The sequence below is a fragment of the Chelmon rostratus genome, chromosome 10 (assembly GCF_017976325.1).
Source record: "Chelmon rostratus isolate fCheRos1 chromosome 10, fCheRos1.pri, whole genome shotgun sequence".
Taxonomy (NCBI): Eukaryota; Metazoa; Chordata; class Actinopteri; order Chaetodontiformes; family Chaetodontidae; genus Chelmon; species Chelmon rostratus.
Window position 1 is genome coordinate 1,377,040 of NC_055667.1, and position 21,734 is coordinate 1,398,773.

Here is a 21,734-nt window from a genome sequence, read left to right on the forward strand (position 1 = left end):
ATGGAGGAAGCTATGCTATGCTGCACCCTTCACTTTTATTTATCCTTTTCTCCTCCCTCCTTTGTCTGAGTAGAACTTGCTCCACAAGACAGGAATAGTTTACAGACAGTTATGACACAGGAGATGAACCTACAAATATGTCTTCTGTACAAACTGTATGAACATCTTGTCCTGTTAGTGACCAAGCTGATGTGCCCCCCCCCCCTTCAGTAACGAGGGACTAGAGAGATGCTTGGAGAGCTTTTGTGACTAGCATTAGCATGTTCCTGGTTGGCTTGTGTGTCAGATGTGCAATGGTGTACCAACTAAAACTACAAGTAGTCCCTGTGCCACCATCCTGTTCTGTGGAGTAGTTTGGACTCTGACGTAGAACGGTTAAAAGGAGAGACAAGGTCATGATGTCAGGGCCTCTCTTCCACTAGTTTCTGTAACTCGGTACTCTCTCTCATTCAGCATTTATTTCACCCACTTTTCTGAAAAAAGTGGTTGACTTTTCATATTCTAAGACAAATTGGCATCTACTCCAACACTTGCTATTAGAAATGGAAACCATCATGATCTCATCAAAGTTAAGCAAAGATTATTTTTTTAAGCATTCAAAAAAACAAACAAACAAACAAACAAACAAAAAAAAAACAATTCCCAGTGCAGCCACTCTGTCCTACTGTTATTACAGACATATTTAAGAGGGGATGGTCTGAGGCTCCTGGGAAAGAAAAGAACAATACTGTGCTGTTCATGTCTGTCTTGTCTGTTCTCTTTTGGTAAATTACAGTCTTTACCTACACATAAGGAGTAAACCACACAACATACTCTTGAGAAAGGCTTTTATTCCAAAGTTGGAGTTGTTATTTGTGTGATTACAAATGTCAATGCGATTTTAAATAAGGTTCTCTTATCTCTGGAACAGGATGTTTGGTTTGTCTGGTTTCACATCACTCTAGAAAAGTTGATGGTGCAAATACAGCTAACAAGCTACGATAGCGCCCTCCATTTTGGACAGTGTATACACAATTTCACAAAGAAATTGTGCAGCTGTACTTCATCCCTGTGAGTGAATGAATTCATTGTGGCGATTCCATTGGAAATAACTGAATATGTTCAAAAATTTGCCATTTTAAATGCTGTTGTGACCAGGCCTTTATTGTGTCAACACATACTTTTCAAACTTTTTTTTTAAAGTGCAGTTTGCAATTTCTGTGGAAGAGAAGCATCAAAGCTCTTTCTGCTGAGCTCTGTCAGACAGAGCAATCAATCCAATGTGTGTGTGTGTGTGTGTGTGTGTGTGTGTGTGTGTGTGTGTGTGTGTGCACGGATCAATTTTATGTCAATCAAAAACCTATTGTGGTTTTCTCTGTATTACCACTTTTAAATTCAGGCCAATGACTGGTCATAAATCTCTTGAACATGTGTCCAAGTTGCTATCAAAAATACGTCTGTGCTTTTCTAATTGAAAATATATTTGTGCTGCTGTAGTGTGACCCATAGTCTATGTTTACATTACATTAATATAAGTGCCTTTAGATACTCTTGGCTTAAAATATGACATAAGATATGAAAATGATTTGGCTTCATTATTACTGGCCTGGAGATCTTGTACAGTAAAAGACCATGGCTTTATCTGTGGGTAGAACATAAAGCAGTGTAACAGTAGCCATCTTCCAGTCATGGGGAAAGAACAGAAGTAGAGGATGGAAATGCCGTTTTTCCACATCATAGAAGCTTCATTCACATGATACACAATATACACCATACAGATCTCAGCTGTTTCATTGTCTTTTGAAAGAAAACTACACAAATATGAAACAGAAATGTCATCTGACTTCCACAGATATTTGTAGAAATGCTTCCTTGTATATAAAAACTTGTGTGGCACCGCCCTCACATACACAGATACACACACATGCAGACACAGCAGGATTTTCTTCAAGGAGAGCAGCATGTTAGAAGTCAGCATGTACAACAGAAAGTTGTGTGTGCGTGTATCTGTGTGTGTTTGTGTGTGTTTGCGGACATTTCTTTAAACCTTTAAAAAAATTAACCAGGAGCAAGTCTCATTGAGAAGTGTCCTGGCCCATACAGGCATCAGAACAGTATGCATGTGACATGAAGGTGTCCAAGGGCCTGTTTGAATTTGTGTGTCTGCATTCATTTTGTGTGATTGCATGTGTACGTATGCACTCATGTGTATGTTGGTGCATTGTGTCATTATGGCTGAGAGAAGGCTGTTGGTATAGAGAGACATCCCCATCACCACCCAAACACACATTCACACAAAAGGTCTTCACAGGTCCAAAAATTTGTGCACGAACCCTAAACAACCCAGAAATGTGCTTCCCAGAATCCAACCTGACACTTTCGTTATTTGAAACCTGGGATCTGGACCCAGGTAGAACCAAGAAAAGTTGGACCCAAATTCGTCTGGGAGACACAGACCTGATAGGCAGCTATTTTTTAGCTGATTACTTATTTAACCTTATCAAGTTAACGCTAATTTACAAGTTGTTAAACTAAACTCTCAAACTCAAATCCATCCTCCTTGCCAGAGAGGTTGGTAAAATAAGTCAATGTTAACTGTGATTCCTCTCTCACTGATTTAAGCAGCATGGCCAATCCACCCGTTATTTCATGTTAAAGGTCCTATTGGTTCTGTTAGATCTGGCACAAAAAAGATAATTTCAACTGTTTGCACTTTTGAACTGCTCATTTGTTGCCATGGCTGTTAACAATAGCATTTGCTATCATCCGTGCTTTCCAAGACGATTCTGACCTCTGCTCTCTGACCCTTGCCTCCTGGGCTGGGGAACTTACTTGTGCAGGTTATCTGGTACCACCGAGTGGCTACAGATGCACCTTGCAGTTTGCTTGCAGCTCCTGCCTACACATGCGCGCGGACACACACACACACACACACGTATGCACACTACTACCATCATGATCAGCACTGTCTGATCACAACCACATCTTGTCAGATCCACTCAGGTATTAAATACAATTTTAAACAGACCTGTGGTAAAAGAACGGGACCTGAACCGTACCCAACTGACCGTACAAAACATGGATCCAAACCCGTATGGGTACCGGGATGGTCTCGGGTCTTAGGGTTCGGGTGGATCCATGAAGACCTCTAATTCAGACATCCTGCATTAAGCAGCACCTACACATAGATCCACACAGTCAGAGACTCAGCGATCAGTGGGTCTCTGACATCATAACCTGGCGTGCAGGTTGACAATGACGCCATCTTCAGGCAGGTCTTTGACAGGCAGGTCGCTCATGTCCCCTACTCCATGGTCGGTGCTCTCACAGCTGCTTTGAGGCGACTCAGGAGGAGGTTGGTAGAGGACGCTCGCTAACAGGAAAAAGATTGTTCCCAAAACCTGAAACAGAGGAGGACAAATGAGAGTGATGGCTGACCCTGGGAAGGGACAACTGGGACAACTTTTGTTGTGATTTGGCGCTATATAGACAAAAGTAAATTAAATCGAGTAGTTTGACATTTTAAGAAATATGCTGATTTGATTTCTTGCTGGATGGATTCTTTCTTGCCATAAGTTAGATTGAAGATTGATATCACTCTAAGGTCTGTGTTCTTAGTATGATGCTAGAGCCAGTAGAAAATTAGATTAGCACAGTATGAAGACTGAAGCAAGAAGAAAAAGCAAGCGAGGCTTTTCCAAATTTAAAAAAGTACCTCTTGGCATACTCTGAGTGAAAGTTAGCACATTCACTAGACACTAAAGAAATACTTGGTTTTCCCAAAATGTTGAAATAGTCCTTTAAACATACCACATGTGCAACATCTCAAAAATCTAATTTACTTTTTTCAATTTCCTTAACTAATTTAGGCTTCTTTTGGTTATTCATAGTGAAGCAACTACCAGTCTGTTCTATAGTATTTTGAGAATTTGGGGGGGCTTTATATGAAGGGGAGGGTCCAAAGTCAACAACATTGAAGATTCAACTCCCCACCCCATATCAGTCAGGTTCTTCTTACCTCACAAGCAGATCAAATACAATAAATCAGTTCTGAAGACTGAATGTAAGACTACAGTGAATGGCTGGTTACTATTACCTTATAAATGATGCCAGCTACCAGTGTGTACTGGCTCATGGCTGAGTTCTGATAGAGGTAGCAGGAGCCCTGCTCACCACACTGATCCTGCCACAGTAAGCAGGAGATGTCAATCACGGAGCCAAATGCTATGGGTCCTGGAATACCACCTGTGGGGAAACAACAACACAGATTGGACAAGATCATGGCATCTGTGTGGAGAGAGTTCAGCCCATTGGTAGTGATTTAGAGGTTAAAAGTAAAAAAGTAAACAAGAAAAGTAAAAGAACACAGTGTACCTACCAAATGTGCGTACCACAATCCACTGGATGCCAAGTCCAAAGGATCTCTGGCTGTCTGGCACACACCTACAAAACAGAGCTGATCAGACATACAGGCATACTGGATCTCAAACATCATTGCGACACTTTCTTCAGCTCCTTTTGCTGCATTTGCTTTGTCTGTTCCTCTACGACCAGTCAACACTGGGATTTGAAACTAAGCAAAATTTAATGGTAAAATCCAAAGGCATGTGGCCTCTAACACTCAGGGAGCCACAAGCTCGTCCGTGGATAGGACAGAGACCTCTCTGAATTTCCTTAGCAACCTTTCCATATAAAAAGGCCGTCACTGGAACGTAAAGGTGGATTTCCTTGGTCACCATTGCAAGGGTCCAATTCTGTCTTTGCCTTATGGTCAACTTCCAGAGGCCAACAATGTTGCTATTTCTTTGGGTAACTCATCTGTTGTATGCTTCCCTGCCAAGTTCAGCATTCATGTATTTGTTGCACGTCTTGTCTTATGTATGTGTAGTCAGCATTTTGTTGTGTGATTGCTGGGTCATTCTTTGTAAATAGTGACAGTAATAAATGTTTTATATATAAAGTCACTGCCCCTGCTTTCTGTAACTTACTTCCAGTCACTTCATGTATTCCAATTTTCAAATGAGCTAATTTCTTTAGTTGAAAAATCCAGAATTTCTGAATATGCAAAATTTCCACACTTGAGTAACGTTTCATATTAGACCAATGATTGCCCTCTAAACTAGTTATGATGTCACCACATCATATTCCATACACATCTCAAACTAAGATTAAAGGTGAACAAAAAGAAACTTTCTTCCTTCAGCAGATGAATGCAAAACAGCCTTTTAGAGTCTGCACATCACGACATCAAGGTCAAAGTGAGTGGAGGGATACCTGAGTGTGGCAGTGAGTGCTGGGATGCTACAGAGGAAGGTGAAGGAAATGATGACGAAGAGGAAGGAGAGGAAGGCTGGCATGTGGTGGCAGGAGCTGCCACACTTCCCTGCCAGAGCAAAGCCCTCCTCACCCCAGGACACATTACCCACCACACAGCTACATCCAGAGTACACCTAAAAAAAGGAACAAAATGAACAAATGGAGAGCCCCGGGTCATGCACGCTTGGCAAATTGGATGTGAGGAATTTGTTGTGAGGGCTGGAAGACAGGAAAGAACAACAATTTTAAAATGTGGAAAGACACAGGTGTTGAGAACTAACTGACCAGGGTGAACAACGCAGATTAAATGAATCATTAAATCAATACATTTTTGATTAAACACAATACTGACAGCACAGCAATGCTGTACAGCTGCCCAACATATTTAAATTGATTTACTAATGCAGACCTATTGTAGGCTTTATTGCTTATTGTTAAAGCAATAGCATTAAAGTGAGCCAACAACACATCTCTCTCGCTCTTGTTTTTGTGATGATCCTGATGGCCAGTCCAACTACGATTATATCCCAAATATGATTCTGACCAGGCACTCATGGACAGACAAGGCAAAACTAAAATATCTTTAACTTACTTCATTATGTAAGTTCATTCATTTCAAGTTGTTGTGTAACAAGAGACTGTTGTGTTTCCAGTAATATGTCTATTTTTAATGTGGAAAAAACAGTTGTTGTGTTTGAAATATACTATATATATTATTATTATATTATTATTACTAAGATTCTTATTTTGCATTGAAATAAAAGTTCTTATCATTGTCGGGGACTGCAGCTATGGGTTCACAGTGTGAACAGCAGTGGGCTGAGCATACAGCCCTGGGGGGCTCCAGTGTTGAGCACTAGAGTGGAGGAGACCAAACTGTGTTGTCTTTGAATGTCTTTGGTGTGCTGGAGAAGAAGTTCAGAATTCATCAGAAGTTGGTGGGGGAGTGCCACAGGGCATGGAGAGACTCTCCTGTGACATTAATATGTTAAAAATGTCAGTTATAACATAAAGTAGGTGACTAGAACATGTTTTTAGTTCACCGGCAGGGATGTCATCAGGCTTCACTCATGTTGACTCTAAGCAGGATTCTTTTCACTGCTGTGGAGACTAACTGTGGCAGGTTCATTGGAGGTTAAGTCTACTTGACAGCTGACTTTTTGTTGAGGAGATCAAGATGAGCATAAAATGTGCTTATTTGGCAACATGGCCTCTCACATGATGGTTGATGTCACATATCTTTTGTGTTCTTGGTGTTAAAGTCTATCTTCAGCAGCTGCTGATGTCTCTGCTTTCCCTCCTTGATGCTAGCAAGACTGCTCTGGCAGCATTGTATGCTTCCTTGTCTCCTGACTGGGAGGCAGTGTTTTTAGGCTCACCTCTCCATTTATCATTTTTCCATTTGTTCCATTTGCTGATGTATGATGTCACAGTTGATGTATATTGCTCAGGGTTGATGTGTGCTCCTGTTTCTCTGAACATGTGCCAGTCTGTGCACTCAATACAATCCCATAGAGCTGCTGTAGCTTCAGCTGTCAACATTTTAATTTTGAATACACAATAGGTGATTAACAGGAAGGTTAAACTGTCTCAGATCCTAATAAATCAAGGCTAACACTGCTCTAGTCAGAGTTAAGTTGTGTATTGTGTGTGTACTGTACCTGTTTGCCTGTGGAGTGTTTTGTGTGGTTGATGGACCTACAGCCGGCGTGGCAGGGGGAGTAATACATCACACCGTCTGCTCCACACACTGGGTTGTACAGCTCTCTGGCACAACTACAGTCTGCATTACAGCCCACTGTCAGGTTCTCCTCCAAAGATGAGCTGCAGACATGAGGGCAGAGGGCAAAGAAGGAGGTCATAATCTGTAATAATAAATGTTTATATATATATATTTATTTATATATATACATACACACACACACACACACACACACACACACACTCAGATTTTTTTTAATATTATGTCACTCCTATACAAGTTATCATGATGATAATATTTGTAATAAGAACATAGAGACATTGCTGGAAAAGCACATGAATAAGCCGTACAAATTGTCGATATCTTAATAAATTTTGGTTTATGAATTGACATTCCTGAGTTTACGCTCCACATCAGTTCTTACAAAAGAAATCAACTATTTGCACTGCTGTTTGTCAGTTCCATATTAACCATTAATGTACACCTACAAAGTATGAAGGATTTAAAGGAGGATTATAAAACTGAAACAAAGCATTTCCTTTGCAACAGTGAGCACCACCTGTATGTGTGTGTTACTTTCATGAATGAAAACAATGATAAAAAATATGTGGACAACCTTTTATTCACAATAGCGAACAAAAAGTGAAATCTCAGAGGTGAAAGATATGCTAAAATAAAATGTACTACATTACACACACCCTACAATAATAACTAAAGTGTAATTTGAACTAGAAAATTCCCTCTGGGAAATTTTGAAAGGGACACGGGGTGTGTTCGAGCCGACAAAATTATCTACGTTTTAAACTTTGAATGAAGTCTCTAGGACCAAGTATGCCCGAGCAGCGGACAATTGAAAAAGGCTGAAATTTGAGGAAATTTCCCCATTCATTTCTTATGGGAAATTTATCGCAGTTGTTCGCGTCTTACGTCGGCCTTCGATGGTCATAGCTCGAAAACCGTAAGAGATATCAAAATGTGCCGAGGGTCATTTGGAGCCGACAAAATTATCTACGTTTTAAAGTTTGAATGAAGTCTCTAGGAGAAACTATGGCGAAGCAGCGGACAATTGAAAAAGGCTGCAATGTGAGAAAACGGCAGATATCAGAGGTAGTCAGTCCCTGATTAATGAATTGCTCTCAGCTGTGTTTCTGTGGCTTTCTCCTTGTCTGTCTCTGTTGATCACCTCAGCTGTCTGTGTCTGCTTCTCTCCTCTGCTTCATGTCTCTGTTAACATGAATTAATGAACTGAATCAATAAACATGAATGGAGCTAATGCTAACGGAGCTAACAGAGCTAACACTAATGGAGCGAACAGCTAACGGTGCGAATAGAGCTAACAGCGCTAACGCAACCAGAGCTAACTGTGCTAACAGAGCTAATAGAGCTAGCGGCGTTAACAAAGGGGCGGGGGGATGGGGTTTTCATTATGCATTTGTCTGTGTGTGTGTGTTTATGTATCTGTCGTTGTGTGTGACTGCGTATGTGTGTGTCTTCGTCTGTTTCTGTGGCTTTCTCCTTGTCTGTCTCTGTTGATCACCTCAGCTGTCTGTGTCTGCTTCTCTCCTCTGCTTCATGTCTCTGTTAACATGAATTAATGAACTGAATCAATAAGCATGAATGGAGTTAATGCTAACAGAGCTAACAGAGCTAACACTAACAGAGCTAACACTAACGGAGCTAACAGCTAACGGTGCGAATAGAGCTAACGGCGCTAATGCTAACAGAGCTAACTGTGCTAACAGAGCTAACAGAGCTAACGGCGTTAACAAGGGGGCGGGGGGATGGGGTTTTCATTATGCATTTGTCTGTGTGTGTGTGTTTATGTATCTGTCATTGTGTGTGACTGCGTATGTGTGTGTCTTCGTCTGTTTGTGTGTGTGTGTCTGCTTGAACTACACAAGCAGCCCAACCAGCTCCAACATGGAGATGTGTATAGTATATATGTGTCTGAATGTGTGTGTGTGCGTGTGTGCCTGTGTAACTTCTGCCCCACCTGCTGATAATTACCTCTGCACCTCTCCCACTGTTTACCTGTTCCTGTTCAGTTTTGACGTGCTGTTTTTAATCACTTTTTAGCTGTTGGTTAGCCCTTTTTGTGTGTGCATTTGTGTGACTACTTTCTCAACCTTTTTGGCAAAGCGCTTGGTGAAGCTGAGTTTAACTGTTTGTTGGATGGAGATTGTTTTCAAACAATGCCCTTGTTTTGACTGAGCTCGTTAAGATAATCATTCTCAGGCTTGTTGTCCTGCAGATGTGTGTGCGTGGGTTATTGACCGGTGTGTGTGTAAATGACAGTTGCACCTGTTAAACTCCTCCCTTGAAAAGCGGCTTTTTCGCTGTCGGTTTCTTCCGAACAACTTGCGATTGTGTCAAAACCGTAGCTGCTATCAAAAAACCGATTACACTGTGAGATGCGGACAAGTCTGGGCCAGATGTACGTGTGTTTTATGTCCAGATATTCTTTAGAAAAATGACAAAATGGTCGACTTAAAAAGACTCTGCGACTCAGAGAACAGGAGTTTGTATTGTATGCAGTGAGATTTGGGTTCGGCGAACCTCCTGAACTAAATCCTCTGGTGAGAGAACCGTACCTCGTATCAGAGTGTACTATAGATCATCGGACTCCCGAGAACTTCCTGAGTCCGGCCATCTCCTCGTTTTATTCCTGACACAACAACTTTTCGTTTTATGGCGATCTAAAGACAGGAGGCATTTCTGCTTTGCTCACAAAACAGCTCTGAATTTTAACATGGGACTTAATGGGAGAACAGGAGGGCGCTGGCTGCACAAAACGTCTCACTATTTAAATTCAGTAAGTCTCTCGGCTTTTTCGAGGACATCACACGAAAGAGGACAAGTTTGTCTACAAAATGAGCCCAAAATTATGCGTGTAGAGTGTAATTTGTGGCCGTAGCGACGAGAAAAAGAGAAGATTTTCAGATCGTTTTTAGACTCTGTGCCACTCTAGCACGCACTCTAGCACGAACATTCCGCGCAATACACACCCATTATAATCTCAAAATTTCCCGCCAAACGATCACTGTCATTGAACAGTGACTGATCAAAAACTATAGGACCAATCAAAATGTGGATGAACACACCAATAGACCAGACTTGGGTCTACATTTTAAAGTTGAAATGAAGTCTCTCGGTGAATGTATGCCTGAGCTACAGATGTTTGAAAAACTCCAATTTCAATCTTGTTTTTTTCGCCCGTCCCATTCATTTCTTATGGGAAATTTATCGCAGTTTTTCGCGTCTTACGACGCGAAAAACTGCGATAAATTTGAGAAAAGTAATAGCACACCGATCCCGAACAATACGCACGTTTTGATATATAATTTGCGAGGGTTTTCTCAAAGCTGCGGGGCGAGTTTGAGGACGAAAACTTGGAGGAAGATGAAAAATAATAAGAAGAAGAAGAAGAAGAAGAAGAAGAAACGCGCGGGATAGTAATAAGTGACTCGGGGCTACGCCCCGAGTCACTGGCTCCTGCAGCTATGAAATAGCTGTAGGAGCCAGTGACTCGGGACGTTGCCCCGTGTCCCTAAAAAACAATGAACTAATTGCTGTCAATGCAAATTCTTGTTTTATGACCTGCATTCATCTGCAGAATCACACACTGTATGCTCCTGATTGATAAAATGCATCCTCCTCAGCAATACTTAGTAATGTTTATACTCTCGCAAGGAAAACAATAAAAGATTGATGTACTAAACTCATCAGCAATCCCACTTAAAATTAGACAAAAAACAACAAAATAGCTGGGACAACCCACAAAAAACACCCACACATTTATTAAAGTTAAGATGACATTAATGCTAAAGCTAATATAACATTATAAAGGGCTGTCGTTGTAACATTGCTGCTACTTTCAGTTGGTTATCTTTTGTGTTTAGTGATAGCAGGAATAGTGTTGGCCATCAACTACCTATCTTCCTCAAGATATGAGCTAAAATAAATACTGCCCACCTGTTTCTAAGGCGCAGTTTGCTGGGCACGTCATACAGGTGTTTGTACTGGTCCAGTCGGTGTTCCTCCAGCAGACCAGACTGGTATGGTGCTGTTACACCAGCCATGGGCACATTTGGGCAGTGGATGAGAAAGATGAAGATAGCGAGCAGACTGACCATTGCACACATCATGCAGAAGCGGATGATGCCTCGACAGCGCAGGTTCAATCTCTTGACGATATAGCCGCCCAGGAAGGTGCCACCACCTCCTGCTGGTACCACCATGTATCCTGGGAGAGCGAGATAAATAACACCAACATGAATGCAGTCAGACTCCACTCTAAGGCACTTAAATGAAAATGCACCTTAAAACAAAGAGCGATAGGATGTCTTGAATTGGCCACGGAGTGTTGAATTTTCTGTGAAAATTCATGGCCACCAAAGGGTACTGTGCTCTCTCCTTTCCTCTTCACCCTCTACACGTCAGACTTCTGACACAACACTGACAGCTATCCCATCCAGAAGTTCTCAAATGATACAGCCATCGTTGGATGTGTATCACAGGGGAACAATCTGGAATACAGGGAGTCATCACTAACTTTGTCGACTGGTGTGGACTGAACCACCTGCACATCAACGCCGGTATGACCAAGGAGATGATGACAGACTTCTGCAGGAAAGTGTCACAAATCACACTGGTGAGCATCCAGGGTTTGGACATTTAGAGGGTGGGGGAGTACAAATACCTGGGTGTGCACTTCAACAACAAACTGGACTGGACCACCAATACAGATGCCCTGGACAGGACCAAAGGGCCAAAGTTGTCTCCATCTGCTGAGAATACTGAGGTCCTTTGGAGTATGTAGGACACTGTTAAAAACATTCTATGACTCTGTGGTTGCATCTGCAATCTTCTACACGGTGGTCTGCTGGGGCTGTGGAAGCTCTGAGGGGGACAGAAAGAGACTGAACAAACTGGTCAGGAGGGCTGGTTCTGTCCTGGACTGCCCTCTGGACACCATAGAGAATGTAGGCAAGAGGAAGATGTTAGCCAAGCTGACAGCTATCATTGACAACCCCTCTCACCCTTTGCATGACTCTGTGGTGTCCCTCAGCAGCTCCTCCACTAACTGACTGCTGCATCCACTCTTTAAGAAGGAACCGCACTGCAGGTCCTTCATATTAACAGAAGTCAGGTTGTTCAACTCAACTCAGGCATTGTATAATGTAGCACTGTGTCCACCGACATACTTTTTATCTTTGCGCTACTGGAAACATCCTTCTATCTCATACATGCTATGTTTCAATCCTGGTGTAGTTTTTTTATATTTCTCAATACTTTCCATATATACACTCCACACTCACAGCAAAATTTTCCTTTGCACCTAGTGCATATCTTGCAAATCCGTGACCAGTTAGAGTTAACTTAAATTTAGGAATGTCAGTGAAACACTCAAGCATGAAATCTCTTTCAATGTCCATCTCTCAGAATCCACAAAAAATATGTTTCTGGGATTTAAAAAAATCTATTTCTTTATACTGTTATTTTGGAAGAAATGATAAGAAGCATTGTGCAAATTCTGGAGTAGTGGGATTATAGATGTTTAATGTCTCCAACATCTCCAAAGGAACCATTCAGGGTCACATAGCAAAAATCCGTCTTGGCAGTTTACAGTTAGAACCATGAATGAAAAACAGAAGCTATACAGATCTAAGATGGCTTTGAAATACATTTAATCAACCATTTTGGTTTGCATCATGTGCTGTATGATTTCACCTCTATCTAATCTATTACTTCTTTATTAGTCACTCACCAAACCATGTTGCAGCCTCGGATGCACTGAGACTGAACTGTGACTCCAAGAACTTTGGACCAAAGGTGGACATGCCGGCAATGAGGGTGGCTTCAGTCGCCCCAGCCAAGCACAGGAACAGGAAGGTGGGATTCTTTAGGAGGAGCAGCACAGATCTGGAGAAAGAAACAGAAGAGAGAATAACGGGCGTGCAACTCACTGAATAAACTTTATCTTAGCTTTTAATTAAACCAGGCTGCTCTAATCTCAACAGCCTGGAGACGTTCCTAATACAGATGAACACTATATGAGATCAAAAGATATAGCGTCATCTTACATAATATGCCGTGATTATCGCCTTACTCTGTGTCTCTGTAATCCCCTGTGCTACAGAGATGACAGCACACTGTGGCTGCTGAGCTCATAGTAGACCAAGTTGTGAACTGGAAAGGAGGCAGGGCTGTCACTCATGTCAACTCGACAGCCACAGCCTGCCTGAACAGAGCTTGTCTGGGAATGGGACATTTATTTCCTTTATATTTGAATATGAAGGGATTGTTGTTGCCAAGTTATCAGAAAAGAACAATTGCTACCCGTGTGAGCACTTAATTCGTTCAGAGCAGACTGGTTTCCGGTTTACAAGCAGACGAGCATACACACAGGAGTGGTGTAGAAAACACATTGTCAGAACGGCATAACAGCTTATATATGGACATTTTTTGAGCCACTTGCTACACTCTGGTTACTACTACAGGGATACTCAATGGCCATTACTTTTTAGAGGTGAATTTGTATCACATTTCCCAAATGTTTTCACTGTGAATCTCACATTGGCCGCTGTTAGCTCTGGCTAGCTACCATAACACATGGAATTCCACTGAGAAATGGCAACTACTAGGAGTGATAATGCTAAGAGAGACTACACATAGTGAGGGAAAGTGTATCCCAGACCATCAGCAGGGACCATGGGAGCACTGAAGCCATCCATAATACTCGTAACATTACTGTTGTGAGAATATATGAAATTCCTGCTGTTTGCAAACACATGTTAAGAGCAGGACATTAGTAACTTCAGCATGTATAGTATGAATTTTCTTTCTTTGACACTGTATTAAAAAGTAGTATCTCTTGTCAGCTACAGGGGGTCATGAAAAGGGATTCTGCACACGTGTTTTTGAAAATCAGTCTGCACCTCTGTCAGATGTCACCAAGAAACTTCAAACACACAACAAACTGATCACCATCACATTGATTGTAGAGTCTGACAACACTTTGCATTTTCATTACACAGCCATAAACAAATAACAGTGGGAGCTTTGCATTCCTTTAAAACATGCATTTCTTCCCCATCGCTTTCTGTTGAAACAACCTTCCTGGGCTCTAAACAGATCACTAGACGCTGATCTCCAATTATGCACTAGTGAAACTAAGTTCACTACCTTGGCATGTCTTTGACCGATTTGCCAAATTGAGGGTCTGAGGCTGTGGTGTGGCTTCCGTCTTTAAGCTGGTGGGCCTCAGACACCCGCATGGCTACGTACTCCTGAGAGCCTGTGGAAAGAGGCAGAGGAAGGGTAACTGAGACAGTGAGGGACATTTGCCATTCCAATACCAATTTGTACCTCTGTTTAAGATAGAAATTGATATGTGAATGCTCTTTAGCTCCTTTACTTCCTTCCTGTTGTTGTGTTGGTGCTGTATTATGACTGTACCAAAAAAGTGGACGTACCCTTCAGGTGTGAAAAGTCAAGTTCCCCACCCTGGGTTTACCTGCATGCAAGCAAAGCCCACTCAAACATGACTGGTCAATACTACTCAGATTACAAACCAGAACACTTCCGATACCAAAATCTTGTCTCTTATCTACAGATTCTGCATTCATACGTAGATTTCTGTGAATAGAGATTCCAACCGTGGCGATGTGTAAATCAGGATAAAGGCGTGGCAATGCATATTCATGCCGCTTGTTTTGGGGTGTTGTGACTTATTCACTGTGTGTTTTCAGTTAATGAAAGTTATCTGTAACATGTTGGTCACCTAAAAATGTTTGTTCAGCATTCCGTCGTACTAAAAGACACTCTAAGCAGTCGGTTGTCAATTTTTTCCAATTAACAGCGCAGGTAGCTAGCCTGAATTATGAATGCACTTTGCTAACCTAGCTAGCTAGCGCTGGCAATATCTGAATTAGTTCCACCCTCGTCCGAAGAAGGTCGCTTCTGCTTTCACAAAACCTAGATGGTGACTGCCAAACTCGAGGCTTCAATTGGTAGCCCACAAACCAGTGGGCGATGTCACAGTAGCTACGTCCACTTCTTTAATACAGTCTAGGCTGTGTACACATTGGATAAGAGTGATACCCGGTAGCTGTCGTGGGTAGCCCAGGATGGGGAATGCTATCAGCAGAGCTGCCGCTCCTCCTGCCAAGAAGCCGATCCACCAAGCTCCAACCCACAGAGGATTCTCAGGGGTCATCTCAGTACTGCAACAACACACACACGCAAACGCACACACACACATTGTATGAATCACTTGACATTTACTGATATTAACCTCTAAATGCTTGTCCACTATATCCTGTGACATTTCTACTCTACAATCTTCTATTTTACATACTACTACATACTTCTGTTTAGTCCTATTCTATTCTAGTCTGCTCTATTCTAATATACTGTGGTCAGTTCTATTCTAGTCTCTTGTAGTCCATTCTGCCATCCAAAGCAGACTCACGTCAGGTGGATCTCGGTGTAAATGTTGAGGAAGTATCCTCCCAGCAGGTAGCCTGCTGCTGGACCCACAATGGCCGCTGTGTAGAAGATCCCTGGGGAGAGAGAAGGAGATCACAGACACAGAGCCAGACCACGGGCGTGTCAGTACACTGCCTGTCTACTTCCTGTTTCCTACTTAACTCTTCCTGTCCTGCAAGTTAAAGCTATCCCATTGTTCTATACTGGACTCTGTGTCCACAAAGTGAGTGTTTCATGATTAAAAGACTGAGGTTGCTGTCGCAGGCTGTGTGTTTGTGTGTGTGTGTGTGTGTGTGTGTGTGTGTGTGGTGGCAGCATTTGCTTTAGTGGGTTTTACTTTACTGCACTCTGCTGCTATTTGAAATGGGCAAAGGGGACAAGTCACAATTTAGGGATGTTTTGCTCTATTGATGTCTGGAGTGAATGATGAATGGTGAAGATGAATGGTGATTTCCCATGCACTGATCTGTTTGTCACGGCCTGTCACAACACTGACTGCCATATATTGATTTTCTGTTATTTTTTCTTCCTATTTAAGATTTCATTGTAGAGTTGTGCACAGCACATTGATTGGCACAGTCCTACCTTTCTCCACTCTCGCTGTCTCTCTCTCTCTCTCACTAACACACTGACACCAGACCATCTGTGAATACTTCCTCCTCTCCGTACACACTCTGAACCAAAGTGTTCCTGAACAGCAATGGAGTTGTATATATTGTTCAGTTAATTATTTGTAACAAAGTACTTGGCAATTAAAATATTTGCAGTGGAGCACCTCATATGTGGTATTAGGTCTACTTAGCTGCATTATTTAAGCTGGCTTCACAGACTGACAGGACAAGCTGCCTCACAGCTCTCAATCTGGAGGCCTTGAGGTGACATTTGAGGGGATAAGATCTACCAACAATATCAGGTGTTTGAAAATGTAACTAGGAGATTCAGACAACTCTGCTACGTCATTTGTGAACTCCTGAACCACCTGCTCGTAAATGACATGAGGTTAATTCAGGAGAGCTGAAGGAAATTTACTCTGAGGACTCGCACCCTGGCATGTACAGCCTATAGAAGCAGCAGCTGGAATACAGGGTGAGAACTGCTTTTCTCCAGAGAGTTGAGACTGGATACATGGTTGGCTGGTTGGCTGGATGGATGGATGGATGGATAGATAAATAGATCGATAGATGTTCTTTATTTTCCACAAAGGGAAATGAATCGTGTTTAGGTCAGTAGCATACTAAGGCAGCCAGAATCCGCTTGATCTATCTGCTGTGTATTATGTTCCTGCTGTGCTGATATGACTTAATAACTTATTCTTAGTTTAAACTAATATGACTATACTGTATGACTGTTAAGCTAATTTTGCCTGTCATGTCAAATAAAGAAAAAAAAGCTGAACGCTTTTAAAAAATCATTTTAAAAATCAGTAAGATGCTTATGTATAATATGATATTAATCAATCATCAACTTTTTATATATTTACTGTGATTACAGCAACATACATGCAGCCCGAAGTCATTTATTTTCAGTTGTACAAAATCGTAGGACTAGTTTCTGAGAATATGCAGCTGTTCCAATGCAACTCTGCACAGCGCCGTTGATACACTGGATATGTTTATTTTTTGAACATAGTGACTTCAAATGTAAATTAGCCAAATGTGCATATTTCACTGAAGATAAAATCACAGCATAGTGAAACCTGTCAGAAGTTTACTTAACCTTTAACTGGTTGTTGTAATTATGTTTTTTTTATTATCATTAATTAATTCTTCATTTATTTACAAACTCATAAACAAAGTTATATCATGGCAGCCATTTTCCATGCAGCAAGGAAAAAGAATATAATTACACTAATTATGTGGGGTAAGTTTATTTGAAATATTATAGAACTATTACTGTTACTATGTATAGATAAGAGAAAGTATTTTGGCATGAAAACCCACATTTCTAATTTAATGACGTATCCTGTATCATAAATACTGGCACTATGTCTGGCACTTGTACCAAGTGAAACTGCCTGAAAATCAATTGGGATTTCAGGAAAGTAATTTAATTATAGAATAGAATAATCCTGCCTCAGTAAGTTGTAGTGGATATACTGGAAAGGTGTCAGTGGGTAACCAGTGTGTGTAAACCTTTTGCTGAAACATGCAAACATGATGCATTTTAATAGATACTAATTTGTGGCAAAAATGATTTGGTTTGCTAAAAGATGATGTGGTCACACTTAATGCTTGGAGAACTGTAACAGACTTTCAGAAAATGTATGTAAGCAGGTGACGAAAAGAATAGTTGGTGGATGGATGGTGACATTCAGTCTTGGAGGGAATAATGATGTATGTATGCTGCAAAAAACAAATACAGTTTATTAAGTTTTGCTGTTGTTGACCTGACATTTGTATTAGTTAAAAAGAACATTGCTTGATTTTAATATGGTGAATGTAGTTTCATTTTACCCTGTTAACTGTTTAATAACTGTTTACCATTACATGCAGACTTCAAAAATGCATGCTTGGATGAAATCCTAGTTTCCAACTGTGATGTATATGCAGCAAGTTCAATACATTGGACAAATTCTCGCTTGTCCTGGAGCATGTCAATGTACTGGATGTGGGAGGGGTGCATGTCTAACCCTGCCTTCCCTCAGGCCGCAGCTAACACTACTTTCAAATCTGCGTCACATTTTGTGACAGAAAAACACATACAAAAGCTCCAGCAACATGCTGTCCTAAATGAATTGCTGATATGACTCACCAATATATACAGGCGCATAGTTGGACTTCACATTCTCATCCAGGTATGTGACCCCCAATGTGTAGAGAGGCGTAGCACCCACACCATGTAGAAACTGACCCAGCATGAACACAAAACGATAGTTGGACAATCCTCCACCCTCCTTGTCCCGGCACGGACTGGTACGGTTGGCGGAGCACATTCCCGTTCGCTCGGGCAGACTGACCTGGTAGCAGGGCGTGGTGAAGTGAGGCAAGGCAAACACTAGAGAACCAAGTGCCATAATCAGCACCCCCCATCCCAGCCAGTGAGGTTTGTGTCCCGTCCCCCCGAAGTAGCTGACGAAGGCAAGGCAGACACAGGCTGCTATGTCGTAGGAGCTGGCGATGAGGCCAGCCTGGTAGCTGCGCAGATCAAAACGCCTCTCGATGGAGGTGACGACTGTGTTAATAAAGCCATTGATTATCATCCCCTGGAGGAAAGAGGCCACGCAAAGGAAGAACAGCACCCAACGAGGGGTGTTGAAAACTTGGATAGCTTTGGGTGTCAGAACCCCCCAACCACATAGCTGATCTGAATCAGTGGAGATCAGTTTTAACCCCATAGGAGTCTCTGCGTTGGGTCTTGATTCCACCCCATATGGCTGGCCTGGGAGTGTTGAAGCTCCAGTGAAAATGTGTGGCCGAACAGGGCCATCAGTTCCAGGGCTGCAAGGGCTTCTGGGTCCTGAGCCTAATGGGCTGCCTATCTGGGAGTCCGTGGGGCTTGGGGTGTCCAGAGAGAGACCCCCACTGAGAGGGCAGTCCTGTAGGTCCAGGAGCTCCTGCTTGGAGCTGAAGGAGGCATCAGCATTAAGCAAGACTGGCATCTCCCCTCTGAGGGGCACTGTAAGGGTCCTGGGGCACAGAGGGAGCGTAGACGCAGGAAGTCTTTGCACTGGCACGACAGAGTAATATGTTGCAATGTAGAGAAAGGAAATGTGAATCAACTGAAGGTCAAGATGATTTTGTTGCGGTCAGGGCTTTGTCAGGCTGGTATCTGAAATGATCTGTTCTTGGCTTGTGTCCACAATACTGAATATTTGTTAAGGCTCTTTAGGTGCTCCTGGTTACTGGTCTATACTGATGTTGAGTAATTACATCCTATGGAGGGCAAAGAGACAGAGAGAGAGAGAGAAAGACAGAAAGAGTTAAAGAAGTGCTAAAGTTTTTAATAGTTGCATGAATGAATGATACATAGAAATCTCAAAGGATGACTCAGTGACACAGCTCAGATAATGTATTACCAAGTAAAAACTGAATCTCGCATGTGTTTTTTTTTTTCTTTTTTTTTTTGTATTTTCCTTGAGACGATGTGATCCTTACATCAAACACATCAGAACTCGAGACTATTAATGTCGGGATAACTGACATTGTGAGATCTGTGGTTGTGTGGATGGCAAACACACATACACACACTGACATGGGATCTAAATCAGTCCTGGCTTTTCTACAAAGAAAATGTTATCAGGAGTTGCACACAAACGCTTTTACACAAGTTAGGCCTAAAAGACCTCAAAAAGCACACACTGGTGATAAACCATCATTCACATTCTCTGCTCCAGCAAGCACAAATACAGATCGCAGCTTTCATTAACACAAACATAAAAAACTATGTGCAGATCTAGCTGTTGTAAAATGAGATTTCATTTGACTAATTGGTTCCGCTTGACACATAGTATGTACATTTCTACTCCTAAACACACTCATATAATAAATATATTAAGATCACTTTAGAAATGCATATTGCAGATTAAAGCATGGATACTAAGTAAAGTTTATTCATACATCACCCAGAAGTCCAAACCGATGCTGCGTAATGCTGATAACAACAGAAGAGATCTTTTTTTTTGGTGTATTGACTCAAAACAGCGTAACTATGCTCCTCATGTCGGATAAAACTTCACACAAGCTTGATAATTTACCGACAGTAGCATTAACAGACGCGCTCTCCTCAGCCAGTCAATAGCAAATCATCAACAAAGGATGAGCTGATGAGTTGCCACACTGTGTAAATCACAGCAAACTCACAGAAACAGAGCGGAATATTCCATCGAAGTAAACCGCTGTGCCTAAGCTACTGCAACAACGTCGGTAACTGAAAAAAGAAGTAGAAAAAGAGTACTTCCATCATGACTCATTTCCTCATAATATGAATTAGGAATAAACATGCTAACAGATAAACACATCTCACACCAAATTATAGCAGCTCAGCGTGGAAGCGAAATGGTTCAGCCTATCTACTGCTTTAGAGAAAACATTACAAATTAACATTGCTATGTACATGATGTTGACAACTTTAAGTTTTATAAAGATGCCCCAGCCTTCAGTTGTGTATCTACAATGTTTAAAACATTCAAAGCAGCTCTTTATTATACTTCACTGATGCTGCTCTTTAATTACATACAGCAAACACATTGACCGCAACATTGAGGCAGAGGAAATACATTCACTTTAATTTGCAAGCCCTATTAATTAAGAAAAAAAATCTAAATAAATCCATCACAAACACAAATCTCTAAACTAAAACAACTTATAAATGTACAGTTTAGCCCCTTACCTCTTCCTGGTTATGATAATCTACAGGTCTGGTGACTTTTAAGAGTGTTAATACATGAAAAAGAAATTACACAGAGATGACAAAAGGGTAAAATGAAGATGGAGTGTCAGAGAGAGGTATCCATGCTGGGTCCTAAGCCTCTCATGGTCTCTCAAAGCCTCTTATAGTCCAGCGCTGAGGCAGCACATCAGCACATTCACATGCTCCATCAGAGTGGAGGCAGTCTAGAGGGAGGGGAGTGCTCCCAGTCCACATAATCCACCTGAGAGATGCCGCCCACCACTACTGCACTGGAGCTTTGCTGCCTCCTACTGGAGGTAAACTGTATTGTTTTGATCATTTGTGCCTTACACACACAAAGCAAAGTTCAAAAGCAAGTTAAAAGAAATCCATCATTTTATTCAAACTACCATTCAAATGTAGAAAAAAATTAATATTCACTCTGTGGTAATCTGTTGGAAATGCATGTCACATTTTTTATACTTTATCGTGTAAAGGCATATTGTTGATACATTTCCTGCTGTTTTAACAACACCACGATTTTTGACCTTTTCACTTTTTGTTATCCTTCTCCCACGCAGAAAACACAGTGCATATGATGTTATATGGAAGATGTCACAATTGATGCATACCATCACAACACAGTCACAACACAACAGCAGGTACAACCAACAGTAACAATGAACACCCATTTACAAAACCGAGACAACTCATATATGAAGGCTCCCATTTACAAAACCGAGACAACTCATATATGAAGGCTCCCATTTACAAAACCGAGACAACTCATATATGAAGGCTCCCATTTACAAAACCGAGACAACTCATATATGAAGGCTCATAGTAATCTACCGATCCAGTTACAAGGTCCAGACAATCCAATCCAGTAAAATATTCAGTCCAAAACACTTTTATTTTC

General features: G+C 41.5%; 1 protein-coding gene across 2 annotated transcripts; it reads right to left on the reverse strand.

Annotated features, from left to right (window-relative positions):
* Positions 1–695: 695 nt before the first annotated feature.
* Positions 696–20,929, reverse strand: slco4a1 (solute carrier organic anion transporter family, member 4A1). 2 transcript variants are annotated; one of them, XM_041946098.1, is made up of 13 exons: positions 20,816–20,831; positions 20,287–20,353; positions 18,239–19,359; positions 15,471–15,561; positions 15,101–15,222; positions 14,183–14,294; positions 12,765–12,919; positions 10,970–11,240; positions 6,957–7,119; positions 5,254–5,429; positions 4,358–4,422; positions 4,076–4,224; positions 696–3,380 (listed from the first exon to the last, which is right to left on the reverse strand). In XM_041946098.1, the coding sequence occupies exons 3-13, from the start codon at positions 19,083–19,085 to the stop codon at positions 3,210–3,212; spliced, it is 2,322 nt and encodes a 773-aa protein (XP_041802032.1). In that variant the 5' UTR covers positions 19,086–19,359; positions 20,287–20,353; positions 20,816–20,831; the 3' UTR covers positions 696–3,209. The 2 variants fall into 2 exon arrangements, with proteins under 2 accessions (XP_041802032.1, XP_041802033.1); XM_041946099.1 differs by lacking the exon at positions 20,287–20,353 and having other exon boundaries at positions 20,816–20,929.
* Between the last annotated feature and the right edge of the window lie 805 nt (positions 20,930–21,734).

Excerpts from the sequence above, each read along its gene's own strand:
- slco4a1 (XM_041946099.1), bottom strand. The coding sequence starts at position 19,085 with ATGCCAGTCTTGCTTAATGCTGATGCCTCCTTCAGCTCCAAGCAGGAG. Across the intron at positions 5,430-6,956 it reads AACACTCCACAGGCAAACAG|GTGTACTCTGGATGTAGCTG; the intron begins GTACAGTACACA and ends TCCTTTTTTTAG. Across the intron at positions 3,381-4,075 it reads TAGCTGGCATCATTTATAAG|GTTTTGGGAACAATCTTTTT; the intron begins GTAATAGTAACC and ends CCTCTGTTTCAG.